This window comes from Mustela nigripes, chromosome 6, assembly GCF_022355385.1.
Source record: "Mustela nigripes isolate SB6536 chromosome 6, MUSNIG.SB6536, whole genome shotgun sequence".
Taxonomy (NCBI): Eukaryota; Metazoa; Chordata; class Mammalia; order Carnivora; family Mustelidae; genus Mustela; species Mustela nigripes.
This window is the reverse complement of record NC_081562.1, coordinates 78,140,799-78,156,441: the sequence shown is the minus strand read 5'-3', so window position 1 is coordinate 78,156,441 and position 15,643 is coordinate 78,140,799. Positions and strand designations below refer to the sequence as shown.

Below are 15,643 nucleotides of genomic sequence, written 5' to 3'. Positions count from 1 at the left end.
CTCCTGTCTCCCTGGACTCCGTACTCACCCAGACTGTGATCTAGCAGGCATGCAACCCTGTTTCTCAGGCACGCAACCCAGTTTTAAGTCTCCAAACCCTGCAGACTCCTGCAGTGTGCACCTGAGCCACTCCTCTCAGGGGTGGAAGGAGTTTCTTGCCGGCTCTGCCACTTGCTGGGCCCCTGCTCAGAGAGCAGTCACCTGACTGTGCCACAGTTCACAGTTTATGGCAACTCCAACCTGAAAGCCCACTCCTGGGTTGGCAGATTGTAGCTAGCTTCCTCACTCTGACACCCGAGGGCTCTGCCACTCTCAGTCACCCTCAGTCTTATTACAACCCTGGGGATCCTGAAACCACACTGTCCTACCTAGGACTTTGAATTGCTTCACCACCTGAGTGTTTTTCAGGCAGGAACATCTCTCACTGGAGCAGACTTCTAAAAGTTTTGATTTTGACGTCCACTATTCGATCACTTTCCAATGCCAGCTTATGGAGCTTCCTCCCCCCGGTGGTTTATCTTCCCATACGTCACCTCAGAGTCACTTCTCTGCACCTCCTACCTTGCAGAAAGTGGTCACTTTTCTATTCATAGAGTTGTAGCTATTCTTTTCTTAGGTCTCTGGTTGACCTTGCAAGAGTTCAGAATGATTTGATAGCTATATAGCTGAATTCCTGGGACCTGACAAAACTAAGGTCTCCTACTCTTCTACCATCTTGGACTCCACCCACAGTTTTGTTTTCTTTACAGATTTATTTATTTGAGAAAGAGAGAGAGAACAAGAGCATGAGTTGGGGGAGGGGCAGGGAGAGAATCTTCAAGCAGACTCCCTGCTGAGCACAGAGCCCTATTTGGGGCTCGATCCCTTGACCCATGAGATCATGACCTAAGCCAAAACCAAGAGTCAGATGCTTTACTGACTGAGCCACCCAGGCACCCCATGATTTAAGTTTTTAAATGAAGCAAGTTACCCTCATTTGGTTTGACAGTGAAGAATAACATTATCTATACCTCACAGTGCATTTCCTTTACTTCGTAATTCCTCTTTAAATTGATTTTAAAGACATAACAAACCTTTGATGAAGGAACTGCTGAAGAACTTGAGGGTGAAGTGTCTCTTGATGTTTTCAAAGACTGAACAGGTCTCTCTTTACCTATATAAGAAAATATAAAATGTAATTTTCTAGCTCATTTGTTTTCAGTTTAGAGGGATTCTGCAATTAAATAAATGAGGAGGGTGTCATACACTTGTTTTAGTATTGAAGTCTTCATCATTAAATTAAATCCTTTAGTATCTAAATTTACCTATGTCTCTCAGAGGCAAGGTACCATAAAAAAATTCCAAGTAACCTAGAACCAATGGACATCGGATATGCCAATCTAGGCCACATAAATGCCAGTTACCAAACACAGAACCACTGAGACCTCAAGAACGGGAAAAGACTAAAATCATAAATGCTTCATCCTCCTTCCTAAAAGCTAACTTTTGATTTATCACAATAAATTTTCAAAAGTAGTTATTATATAAATACCACAAAGAAAACGAGCTAATTAAACAATAGCTCAAAGCAAGGGGCATGTAGGAAATCTAGCAGATATTCCTGAAATATTTAGTCTAAAAAATAAAAATAAAAACTAGAAAACTATAATTAGAGTGCTAACCTAATGCCTGGCATGAGTAAGTACCCAAATATTTGTTAAATGGTCAAAAGTAAGTCTGTGTGAGGTAGTCACTAACCCTTATCTTTAGTCACTACAGACACTATTGCAGTGCTATATGCATACCACTGTTACAGAAACTTAAGCCAAAGATTAGATTTAAATATTACTTTAGTCAGTTCAACACAGAAAATTGTTTTAGTTAAATATAATCATAAAAATAACCGTGAGTTGTTACTGATAGAAAAACATTTCATTAAATTATCTGTATGTGTCAAATATAAATCCTCTACTCTTAATTGCTTAAAAAAAAAAAAAACTAACAAAATTAAATTACAGAGAAAAGGAGAAGGTGGCACCAAGTTTGGATTGACATAGAAGCTGGTCAACACTAGCCAGTGGGTTATGGCCAAGAAAGCAGTCAAGGGCAAAAGCAGACATAAAACAACCTTGAAACTGAAGCAAAGCCAGCTTCAGTCAAAAAGCCTCTGAAGCTCTTCCTGCTGTGGTCAAGATTGATAGCAGGAGCCTAGAGCCTCAAGGCTTCTGACCACGTAAGGCAATAGTGAGTATCAGCTCTATTAAATGGCCTGCAGACCTGGAAAGCCTTTCCACAGATGCTCCTCTTACCTCTTCAAGATCAGGCAACACATGTAGATGCTTTCATTATCACCAAGTGGGAGAGCACCACTGGCACACAGTAAGGGGAGGCTAGGGATGTTGCTCAAACCCCCTATAAATGCACATGACAGCTTCCCAAAACAAAGAATTATCTAAACTCAATTGTCAACAGTACCAAGGTTGCTCTGGGCACAGAATTCTACCTCTGAAACTCTAACAGTCTCATAAAAAGACATAACCTTCAAGTCTTTTAACTTGCATCATTAAGAGGCTTTCACAGTAAGTTTAATAAAAGTTCTTGGTAGACCTTAAAAATGAAAAGTAAGATACCAAGCAATACTACATCCCAAAATGACTAAGAACATAGTTTAATTAGTTATTCCTACAGTATCTGTTACATATGGCAAATTCCACATCATATTGTGACAGTGTCAGTCTATTCCACTCCAACAAAAGCTCCTAGAAGTGCAAGTATCATAGCTTATTTCTGAATATCCAGAGCTACCCTGCTCAAGTACTTTAAGAAAAGAATAAGTACTCAAAAATTAGGTGAAAAGATAAATTATTTTTCTACCTTTAGGATACAGGGCCTCCCCATTCTATTCAGATAAGCAATTCCTTAAAAAAAAGTGAGGAGCTCAACCAATCAGCACATTGAACTATGCTAATTAAAGGCATAATTACAGGCTCAATCGCAACACATAGCAGCTAGACACAGAATAAGCAGCTGTTAATCTCTTGCTTAGCAAAATCTTACACAAACACATCAGCACTACAAGTATGTCAAGTATAGTGCACCAAATGTAGTTTTAGAATCTTTCCTGATTTTAGCTGCATAAGGGCTAAATCAAGCAGATTTCTCAGTGTGCAGAAGCAAAGGAATACTGAAGGGTAGAGCAGGTAGTATATCATATATCCACATATATTCATATATACCTGTTGCATGAAGGGCAGGGACAGGCAAGAAGCAAAGGATAAAGAAAAAGGACACTACAGTTGGCAGCAGAAAGAGCACAGAAAAGGTAAAAAGAAATCGCCTAATCCTACTGTTGTCCAGGCCTGTCAGATTTATTTGTTCTACAAATCTCAGTCTCCTTTGAGGTGGCTATTCCTGACCAGCCAAGCAACTCACAATCCTAAAACCTGGATCTACTACTATTAAACTCTGGTTCCAACTAAAGACTAATGGAGCAGGTATACACTTTCCCCATTTCTGTAACCTCTATCAATTCAAGTCCCCCACCCCTTCACAATCCCCAATCAAAATCTAGCTCAAAACTCACCTCTTTCTGGATTTCCTTCATTCTGCCGTTTGTAGGAGGCACCAGCACGGATGGACTCTAGGGAAAGGTGGGCAAGAAGGAATTAACACCATCACCTCTGTGCCCAGGAGTGACAAGAGAAGAACCCAGAAGTAGGAGTGATAAGAACATGAACTTCTGAGCATTTGCTGGTGACCCTAAACTCATTCCTACCCTGTCTTCAAATCGGGATGCCTGAGCAACCACCACTCAAGAGTAGTAACAGAACAGGAAAAAATTTCTGTTTCTAAGATTAGAAGCTAATTGGGTCCAACCAACAACAATGAAGTGTTAAGATTAGGCTAACCATAGATAACAGGAGCAGAAAGGAATGAGAAAAGGATCATATAAGAATATAAGACACCAAAAGTTGAAGGTAAGGATCAGGTCTTACTCATCACTTTAAGCACCTATTCTAATCTTCATGAAGTCAGCAAAGGATTGGTCAAGAATCACACATGCGCATGCGCGCACACGCACGCGCACACACGCACGCGTGCGTACACATACACACACAATCAAGAAAGAAAGATGAATCATCACTAGAAATCAAAAGGAATACTGGTAAAATTTTCATGGTATATCATATCTGTTTCCTAGGCTTACAGTAAGTAGCTAGCTATCTGCAAGGAGTCATTCTGACTTGCTCTCAAAAGTAACCCATTACTAAATCTTGCTTTGTTTAAAAAATCTTGCTACTTTTTATACAAACTCTCTATATGGATTTTCTTTATAAACAAATCCACAACTACTGTCTTGATAGAATCCCTAATTGTCCCATATTTACAATCTTGTAAAGATTTTGTTAGCTTCCTTACCTGCAAACTCTTAGTGACACGTGTACTTAACTCTTTAAGTAGCTTAAATATACTAATAGATATCTTTCCATTAAGACAAACACTCCTTAACACTTCAAATTTTCCTATATAGATTCCAAATTGCCAATTCTACTTTTTTCCCCCTGAGAATTGTTTTGGCACTATTAGAAACCACCCTGCATTAAAAAAATATTTCAAGAAAAATATATATTTCAAGAAATGTGCAAATATTACCAACCTAGTTCTGTAAGCATGTTGTTAAAGATGTAATAACCTTCTCCCCTGGATCACTGATCTCTCTGTTATCAAGACAATTTTTGTTTCTCCTGAGCAGTTGATCTGTTTTTATCTATTACTGAACACTTCTCTTTGTTTTAGCCAAATCCTTATTCATCTCAGCAACAGTTCAGAGCCTTCACACTAGCATTTATTCTTTTACTTTCATGTTTCTTTTACAAAAAAATTCCTTACCCATTTACTTACTCCTATTTTATCACGTTTATTTTGTAATTTGTCTCCCATTCTTTGTAGATCAAGAAATGAGAACATTGGTATTTCCCAAGAGTGTCTGGAATCAGGATGGCTCATTTAGTTGATGAGAGTGACTTGCCTGCATCTCTTCCAAACTCCAAGTCACTCCACATCAGTAACCTGAGATCAGTCATTACGGTAGTATTCACTCCATGGCAAATGCCAGAAATCATGTGTTATTCTCCTAAAGAGTTAGTTTACCAGTGCACCACTGGTGCTGTTTATTGATTTCAATACCAAATTTCAAAGATATTGCAGGAATTACTACACTTAACTACAGATTCCTACCCATAAAAAACAGGGCTGGGCTATTTAATAATATCTTAATGGACCAATAAAACCACCCAGCTGAACCCAGCTCAAATTGCAGATTCCTAAATAAGTGCTTATATTAACCCTCTAAGTTTTAGGGGTTTTTATTTTTTAACACACACAAGATAATGGAAACAACCCCACCATACTTAAACTCTTTGTCTTAGAGTTTCCAATGATCTGTTTATATTAAAACTAATTAATGATCTGTTTATATCAAAATGAACTAAAACTATCTTCCATTATATCATTTTAATGATTTAAAAACAAGTTTTTCTTGGGGCACATGGCTGGCTTAGTTAGCAGAGCATACAACTCTTGATCTTGGGGTCATGAGTTCAATCCCCACACTAGGCATAGATTATTTTTTACAAATAAAAAATAAAAATGTTTTCTTAACATTCTGCCATTTGGTTTCCATGCCTTTGTACTTCTTTGTTTGTCCTCTTCCATGCTCCTAACTATACCTTTCTCTTTCCTCTTTGTTGGTTATTGTTTCCTAAATGTGAGTGTTTTACTCCTAACCTTGTTTTTATCCTCACTGGCGATTCTTACATGGCTCCAACCGACATTATGAATACAAATGTCTCTTAAATCCACTTCTTTCACTCATACCTTTATACTTTTAACTAGTAGGGTGCCACTCCTTAGCTACTGAGACATTACTTTAAACTCACCCTACACGTGTTCTTACGAAGCAGACAGTAACTCCCTGCTTGACAGCAGGGCCAAAGGGCTCAACACCGTTGCTGTAACATGTCTAAAAAAAATGAACTTCATATTAGGCTGAAAGAGAGAAACCAGGAAAGGAAAGTTCTGACAGCGGCAGTACTAAAACTGAAATCCAAGTCAACATACTAGTGAGTACAAGAATAAATGGGGAGGAAGATGAAAAGGAACACTGGTCCCACAGATCAGGTAAAAAGTTCTTCCCATTGAGGTGATATCAAAGCTGGAGAAGCAGTTTAATATTCAACAACATTTGGAAGTATTAGAAGAATTTAACAGTATTTAGTGACTCTTTGATTAGAATTGCTGATATCAACAATATTTGATGACTCTCTGAATAGAGTAAAATTTCAGAAATATACCTTCTTCCTGAAAATATGGTTTTCCTGAGGAAGTAATGATGAAAAGAACTAGACTAATCCAAGCCTATCAAGTGTTATAATGGTTGATAACCCATGTAAGAACAAAGGACACTACCAGAAAAAAATATTAAAATCATCAGAGATGAGTGAGTTAGGGACAATTCTTGGTACAGTGCCTACCATACAAGGACAAAACAGACACCTCTGAATGAAAGCCTATCAGTAAACAAACTTCACAGCACAAGTAAGACATCCATGTCTCCTTTGATAGCTGAAGCTTTGGAAGAGAAATTAAGATATGAACAAATGAAGATGTGGTGGCTACAGAAATGCTAAGGAAAGAATTTATTTTTTCTGGATCATGGACAGAGATATGCAAATTTGGGGCTCTTGGTTAGGAAGAACATGGTTTCCCAGAGACTTATTGGTTAAGAAGGTATGAAAGCAAAATAGAAAGGACACACAAGAAATGCTCTTATGGTACAGACACCAAAAAATCAACAAGAAAAAAAAAAACAGATAAAGGGTACAGAAAGCTTGTGCCACGTCTTCTTCTCCAAAACAATCATGTTTAGGAGGTTAGCAATATAACAAGCTGAAGTAAAGGTGTATTAACCATGAATATTTGGAAGTGAACTTCTAAACAGAACTCTCCTTTTAATACATCAGGGTAAAACCACATGGGCTTGCTTTTAAATATCTAAGTAAAACATTATACTATGTATTCTGAATGTGTGGTACTGACAGATCACACTAACTCCCTAAACAGGGTTGCTATAAATGCCTACACATATGGAAACATCATTAACTGATTGCATATTTAGAATCTCAATCATTCTGATGCCAGAAAAGCCATAACTGTATTCCTCGGTTCACCCACGAAACTCACAGACAAAGCTTTCTTGTGAGTAAACAATAGATAAGAACAAATAAGAACAACATATGAAATATATGAAATAAGAACAAAATAGTGTAAAACAGAATTCAACAGCACATTAAACTAGATCAATTACGGTCCAAGATCTAGGAAAATACTAAATTATAGTTCAGGATCTCTTCACATGATAGAGCTCATCCCAATAATCCTGTTCCACCTACATCCTTCCACCAACTTCTACTCATCCTTCAGATACCACATAACATATCTATTCCTTTAGAATGTCTGGTTTGTCTCCCCAACCAGACCTCAGACTCAGAAGGCAAAGACTGGATCTGTCTTGCTTGGCAAACCATTTATGTGAAATATGTCTTTGATGATTAAAAGACCTTGTTCAGTACACAAATACAGTGACTTTCAAACCAAGAAATGCTCTGATATTCAGTCAGCAAGAGAATGGGCTTTTCATCCCTTCCTACTGCCTGAAATATCCACGCTCTAACTTCTGTTATCACTGCCATTCTAAACCAACGCCGAGAAAGCCTTCTTTTCAAAGGTAGAATTAAACCATTAAATTTATTGGAATTTCAGGTATCATCCAAAGAAAGTCATGTGGACTTCCAAATATATTCACAAAGGTCTTAAGATCTCTTTTCCCATTACACAGAAGTTCAATAATGGAGTCTATCTTCCAAATATGCTCTTCTCAAAATGTGTTTTTAATTCTTGTACATTTTCAGTTATTTTAGTAGATATGCCTTAAAAAGGACTAAACAGTAATGAAAAATAATCCTTTAACATTACCATAAATATAAATAGACTTATATAGAATGAAATAAATATACCTAATAATGGCTGCTGATATCAGGAAAATAAACGGATGCAGGGCCCAAAGTAAGAACTATAGAAAAATATAACAAATTTAACAAACTTAACAAACCAACCAAAACAATAAACTTGCAAATCTTCTGTAGTAATGACATTTTAAAAATTCTACAAAATGTTACACAACCTAATTAATGTATAAGCATAGTGATAAATTTGACATTAATCCATAGACAAAGGTTTAAAAGGAATTAACAAAGAAGTAGTTTCTATGTATTTAAATAATCTTCCCTAGGAGCCACAACAGAATTACAAAACATGTAAGGCAATCTTTATGTCACTGTTTTAATAAGGAAATGCTTTCTAACTTCAGAGTTTCAAGAAAGTACTTGACAAAGTCTTCCATGAAATCCTCAAAAGAAAAGGAAAAGAGAAGATAGGGGATCACAACTGGTTGAAAACAACATGGATAAATGGCTGAGGTACACAGACAGAGGTCTCTAGAGGTTTCTATATTTGGCTGTATGCTACTCAAGATAATTATTAATGACTAATACAAAACACAAAGCATATTTCCTTTGCCAATGAAACAAAGCTATTTTTATCTGCTCCAAGTATACAAGATCACTCAAAGAGATTTTAAGACCTCTTTAGAAGAGAATAATAAGCCAAAGTTAATTAGATAAAATTTAGCATGGTTAGATTTCTTTTAATGTATAAACTACACTCAAGCAACTGCTTGAGTAAAGGCTGAAAAAAGTACCAGCTGAAGGGCATTGTTTAGTAAAAACACATATGAAAATGGCTTAGGTTCAACGGTCTACAGTCTCAGGAAGGGCCAGTGATACAATGTGGCTGATAAAATAAAAGTTAGCTTCTGGCATCACAACTTAAAAGGAACAGAAAGAAAATTAGGGAAGCAAAGTACTGAAAACATGTCAAACAAAAGGAGTAGCTGAAGGAACGAAATATATTTAAAGCAGGGGGGGGGAACCAAGAGGATTATGATGGTACTCTTCAAAAACATAAAAGGTGAAACATTTTTATGGCTCTAAGATAAATGACTAGTCTTACAGAAATGTTACAGGAAAAGATTTTAATTGTTTTATAAAAAATGAACTATACAAAGATGGACTGGACTGTGATAAGAGTCAATTCATCACAGGAAGTATTTTTAACAAAGAACTTCAGGGTATGGGAGACTGAACTTAGTGATTTCTGGTGTCACTATTAGTACTATTATCCTAAACAAAAGAGTAAGATAGGAAAACAATGAGATTCAATTGAGAAAGAGGAGGAATGGAAAATAAATATCTGAGAGACAGTTGACAAACAGGGAGAAATTTAGTTAGATAATAGGAATAAAAATAAACTTCAAGTAGAAATATACAAGGTATACATACAACAATTTTAACTAGAACAATATCATAATAAACAACGGGAAAGGCAATGAGGTTAGCTAGGACTTATGTGTAAACATGGACAACAAAAAGGAACCAAAAATAATAATACAGTGATTACTACAATGACAACTATGAACAAGTTAGTCCAATTAAGGTATAGGCAGAAAATTCTTATAAAGCACAGAATGAAAATAACATTCTGATTTAGGAGATAATTAGTCTAAAGCAGTACAAGGTTCGCAGGATTAACTCAAAAGGCTAAGTAGAAGAAATTTAATAAAATACACATGTAGACATATGTATGTAGATTTAAGCACAAAATGGGAAATAAGTAGAGATAAAAAGTAAAAATCATTTTGTAGCTAATAATCACATAAGAGGTTTTTTTTAAAAGATTTTATTTATTTATTTGACAGACAGAGATCACAAGTAGGCAGAGAGGCAGACTGAGAAAGAGGAGGAAGGCTCCTCTGCTGAGCAGAGAGCCCGATGTGGGGCTCGATCCCAGAACCCTGGGATCATGACGTGAGCCAAAGGCAGAGGCTTTAACCCACTGAGCCACCCAGGCGCCCCGCATAAGAGATATTATTAAATGCACAGAAGAATTATGAAGAATTAGTCCTTCAGTGCTTACTATGACCAAACTACTAGTGATTCTTAAATTAAAATTATGTTGAAAAAGTGTGAACAAAAACCAAAAAATTAAATGTCAAACTTAGCAAAATGAGGGCATAAGGAGAGTAAGGAAATTATTTTTACCTGTTATTTATAGAAACATTTAAAATCTGACAAAATTTCAATATGCACTTTAAAAACTAAATTAACACACTTACTAATTAACCCAACTTAAACAACTGATAATTTAAGGACCCTGTTTCTCAGTTCTTTTTTGAAGAAAAGCAAGGTGCCATCATTATCTGTGACTTTTAGATTAAAAAAGAACTGGCATCACAAATATGTAACATAACAATTCCTTTTCTCAATTATTGTTTAAGACTTCCATTAAGTTTTTACAAGATGATTTTTTTTGTAACTATTCTGAAAACTATTTACACAAAATGAGTATAGAAAAACATTTAAATAGCTCAGCCCAAACAGTTAAGTAATCAACCCACGTAACTTGTAAAGAGTGTTTTCCTGGAACAAACTTTTTTTTTCTTGATTAAAGAACTTCGCTTTCAAAGCTCAAGGACTTAAATATATGTGTGTGTGTGTGTGTGTGTGTGTGTGTGTGTGTATATATATATATATATATATATAAAAATAACCATAAAGGTGTTACCAAAGTTGTATACTCTATTTCACTCAATCTGTACCATATTTTAGTCTCCCAGCTTTCTCCATTATCTTTTTATCACTCCAGATAGTAAAGGTACTAGGCCTCAAAGGGGAAAGGGGAAAGTCTGCTAGAGACCCTAATACAGGAGCAGCACATTCCATCTACATTCCATCTCAAGATTTTAAAGTTCTGACCACGAACTACCAGGCGAAAGCAGAGAGAAAATGCCTCCCTAAAAATCTGTTTCAGAGGAGAAAAAGAAAGAATATGACAAATTCACTAACAACTATCTAAAGTAACACATTCACTACAACATATCAAGCAAGAATCTTTTTTTTTTCAAAGATTTTATTTATTTATTTGACAGAGAGAGATCACAAGTAGGCAGAGAGGCAGGCAGAGAGAGAGAGAGAGGAGGAAGCAGGCTCCCTGCTGAGCAGAGAGCCCGATGCGGGACTCGATCCCAGGACCCTGAGATCATGACCTGAGCCGAAGGCAGCAGCTTAACCCACTGAGCCACCCAGGCACCCTCAAGCAAGAATCTTAAGCTGCCATTTTACTCATGTTTTGTTCAAAAGACTTCATAATCAGTTTCCAAAGATACTCCTCCTCCTAATTAAATCAGTAGATTTGGATTAAGTCATATATATCAAAAAAAAAAAAGTATCTTCTTAGAAGGTGTCTAGCTAATATTTATGTCTGTGCATGTGAAGTACATTAAAACTCAGATATTATTTATCCCGAAAGGGGAGAGGGAGGAAGAGAAGTAAAACAATGGAGAAAATACCAAACTGTAGACCCTGAACTCCACAGTAAAGCTTTCAGTTACCTGGAACTTTATGCTTATTTTAAGCAATTAGGCATATATAAAAGATTATGTTTGTTTTAAATCTACTTCAAGTGACATTCTTACCTCCTGTATTGACCATTCATACCCATGTATCCAAAAGTATGTTTTTTGGAAGCCCCACTCTACCTAGCTCTGAAAACAGCAAAAAATTGATAAATGTTCGTTAAATACTGGAATCCAGCAGTGGGTTAAAACGGAGACAATCTAATGATTTTAAGTGATCTTCCATTACTCCTAACATGCAGGAAGCAAATGCTATTAAACTAATAAACTGCTATTAAACATTATGCTATTAAACAGCATAAACTAAGCTGATTATTTGGAAAAACAGTTAATAGGAAGGAAGTTAATAAGCAAAGAAAAAGAAATATTTTTGACTTTTCTGGTATCTGTATCTTGGCTTATGTAATTTGCTCTACCTAGAAGATACTTGTAGAAATCTGAAAATAAAAGAAGAGCCCCAAGCCTGGGTGGCTCAGTGGGTTAAGCCTCTGCCTTTGGCTCGGGTCATGATCTCAGGGTGTTGGGATCAAGCCCTCCATTGGGCTCTCTGCTCAGCGAGGAGCCTGCTTCCCCCTCTCTACCTGCCTCTTTGCCTACTTATGATCTCTCTGTCAAACAAATAAATATTAAAAAAAAAAAAAAAAAGGAAGGGCCCCAATGAGCCCCAATGTTGATTTCCTCCATGATGTGTTCTTCTATCAGAGTGAGAATCTCGCTCACCTTGACCTGCTCGTGCCGTGTTAACTTATTTATGACGATTCTTCTATCAAAGTTAAGAAGACATGAGGAAATGTTTGTGAATGAGCTCAACTGCAGGTAGTGGAGTCCAGAAAACTAAAACAGATTATCTAGAAAGTAAGTTGCTTCATTTATTTATTCCAACACATACAAAGCAACTCAGCCAGAATGACATGCTACAATTGCACAGAATGCCATGCATGTCTAGGTACTCCAAATTAAAAAACAAAACAACAACAACAACAACAACAACAAATTGGAGGTTGGAAAAAATGAATCTAAAGTAGGTTTTTAGCTCTAAAATCTGTAAGGCTATATACCTTATATTTAGGGGAAATCACTGATACTTTTCATGAAAAATATACTACCAAATATAGATGGATGGATGGATAGACAGATATCTTCTAGAGATAGAAGATGAAAGAGGATGGACTACCTAGAACTAGCAAAAAATACAAGAGTGTGTAACTTTCCAACATGATTATAAACACACCTCTTCTGTGCTGAGAGAAGTAAAATGTCAATGTGGACTGCAACTTGAAATGGTTCCCAAAAATATGTGTGTGTGGTATTCATTTTATTATTCTTGACACTTTTCTGTAGGTTTCAAAATTTTCAAAATAAAACGTTTAAAAAATATATCTTATAACACCTATAAGACAATCTGAATCAGTACATTCTCATTAGTGGAAGTTTTAAGAAAAGTCTTAAAAATACATACTTCTATGTTGAGATTGGAAAGAGTACGTTTTGCTTCTTTCTGGAGAGTAGCTTCTACTACTGACACTGGATCCAGACCTGCTGTGTGGAGAATCCTTTCGACCTACAGGTGATTCTCTGATAAAAGGAGGGTCTCTTTTATGAGGAGACCGGTCTCTTGTGTAATGGGTAGAATAGATACTTTTTCTTCTAAAACCATCTCTCATGTCCCTTTGAAGAAAAAAAAAAAAAAAAAAGAATTATATCTTATAACTTATATACACAATACAAAAGGCAAAAGCTCTGATTATAAGCTCTTTAAGTTGTAATCTTGGTTCACACCTCCCCCCACTTCCACTTTTTTTTACTACCACCGAACTTTTTTTTTTTTTTGGTAGAGCAAGAGAGAGAGTACACTAGCAGGGGGAGAAGCAAAGGGAGAGGGAGTGAATCTGAAGCAGACTGCGCTGAGTGCAGAGCCCAATGTGGGGCTTGACCTCACAACATGAGATCATGACCTGAGGTGAAACCAAGAGTCAGACGCTTAACTGAGTAGGCTACCCAGGCACCCTGTCACCTAACTTCTGATGTCAGTCTATAAAATAAAACTTTATCAGTGATATATGTTTAGAATGCATACATTTTTATCAGTTTGGGGGTAGAACCAGGTGGTTAAGAGCAAAAGTTACTTTATTTTAAGCAAACACAGAAATGTTATGATGTGAAAAATACAGCCACACAGTCTCTACTTCGGTTTGCCATTAACAATATTCTACATAGCTATCATACTCTCAGACATCTGGAAAATACCAAAGATTTCCCAAGTGAGATATTTCATGGAGTCTTATCCACTTTTAAGCATAGTATAAACTGTTGGTTAATAGAAGTTAACTCCTTTGATTTTGCTTCCTGCGTTCCAATTTGGCAGTGTCTACATTTTTTTGTTGTCACAACTTGAGAGGAGGGTTGCTGTTGGTGGGTAGGGACCAGGGATGCCACTAAAACCCTACAATCCCTAGGACAAGTCTGATACAAGTATACAACAAAAAACTATCTAACCCAAAATGTTAGTAATGCCAAGACTAAGAAACCCTGCTATATACCTATTACGTCCTTGTTCTCTTGAGTTTGCATTGTTAGTGTACAAATTGTTGCTTATCTCTAACCATCAGCTTTTAATAAATCACCTCTACTTTCACAAATTAAATTTCCTTATTAAGCAATATCAACTCAATGTAGCAAGAAAATCCAGAGTAAAACTTTATAAAGCAAAACCAACTTTAAAATATCAAAGCAAACCAAAGTTATCAAAACTATCAAGACCTGAGCCTCCATTTAAAGGAACACCTAGCATCAAACAGGTTTTAATTGAAGATTTAGTGAGTTTATTTCCACATTAAAATTAAGGAACATTGCATTTTAGAAAGAAGAGTAGTAAGAGAATGGCATGAAATTTCAAATGCTCAGAAAATCTCAGCATATTCATCAGCAGTCCCTAATATAAAAGTAGCCTTTAGCAGATTAACACCCAAAATATATTGTCCATACAGATACAATTACGATTCTCTGGACCAAATTAGAAAACAGCTAAAACTCATTTATGATAAATGAACTCAGACAAAATACTAATGCCAAAATAAAGTATTTGAGCAATTCTAATGCAGTCAAGCTCAATGAGCAAAACTACAGAAGCCACTATCAACATCACTGACCACCAAGTGGCTACATATGTGTCACATGAGTCTTAGGAACTGTACTAGGGGTTGAGGACCCAATGATAAACCAAATACATGCAGTCACTCCCCCATCATGGACCTCTCAGGCTAGAAGAGGCAGATTTTAAACATGTGAATGCAGTCAAGAATGTACACAAGGAGACTAACTAGGAGCTTACTCATGCAGACAAGAGACAGTGGTAGCTTAGATAAGGCCAGAGAAGGGGAGCATTTGAGCACGCACACGTGTACATCTTTGTAGACTCAACAGGAAATGGTGAATGTCTGACTAATGAGTATAAGAGGCAGGGATGCCAAGATGATTCCAAGAATTCTGGCATCATGAATTACTGAAATGAGAAAAACAGATTTGAGAAACTGAGGTAGGGTAGGAGATCCACATTCAGATCTGAATATGTTAAGTTTGAGATGCTCACATAACAGCCAGTTAGTAGACAATTAGACACATCGGTGACAAGATAAGAGGAGATTTTTTTGGCTATAACTATGAATTTTTCTATAAATAGGCAGTATTTAAAGCCTTGGGTCGGGCCCAGAATCTAGGACTAAAAAATTACAGTGGAAGATAAATGGGCTATTTGAGAATCAAACATAAGAGCCACAGAAACATGACGGAAAGTAGTAAGTTCGTTCTCAGGGAAGCCAAGGAAAAGACTTCTGTAAGAAGGAGAATAAAGATTTCCTACACTGGAATTAAATGAGCTCTTACTGATAACTTATCTAGATGATGAAGGCAGCAGGCCCACATGTCCAGGAAAGACTGCCTACTGTCTCCAGCAGGAGGCAGGGGTAGGGGAAGAGACCAAGTACTGAACTACAGTTTCCTAATCCTGACACCAGATGGCAGTAAACTCACAATAGCATAGTTCAGAACCATCAGAGTGGCCTGAGGTGACCAAAT

General features: G+C 36.6%; 1 protein-coding gene across 7 annotated transcripts in view; it reads right to left on the bottom strand.

Moving 5' to 3' along the window:
- Positions 1 to 15,643, bottom strand: part of PPHLN1 (periphilin 1) — a 156,121-nt gene that overhangs the window by 86,973 nt on the left and 53,505 nt on the right. For 5 of the 7 annotated variants that reach the window (XM_059402918.1, XM_059402913.1, XM_059402919.1 and 2 more), the window contains 3 exons: positions 13,029 to 13,237; positions 3,563 to 3,619; positions 1,074 to 1,153 (listed from right to left, as the gene is read on the bottom strand). In XM_059402918.1, the coding sequence (XP_059258901.1) occupies positions 1,074 to 1,153; positions 3,563 to 3,619; positions 13,029 to 13,237 (346 nt within the window). The remainder of the gene's footprint in view (positions 1 to 1,073; positions 1,154 to 3,562; positions 3,620 to 13,028; positions 13,238 to 15,643) is intronic. The other 2 variants (XM_059402917.1, XM_059402920.1) reach the window with 1 other exon arrangement.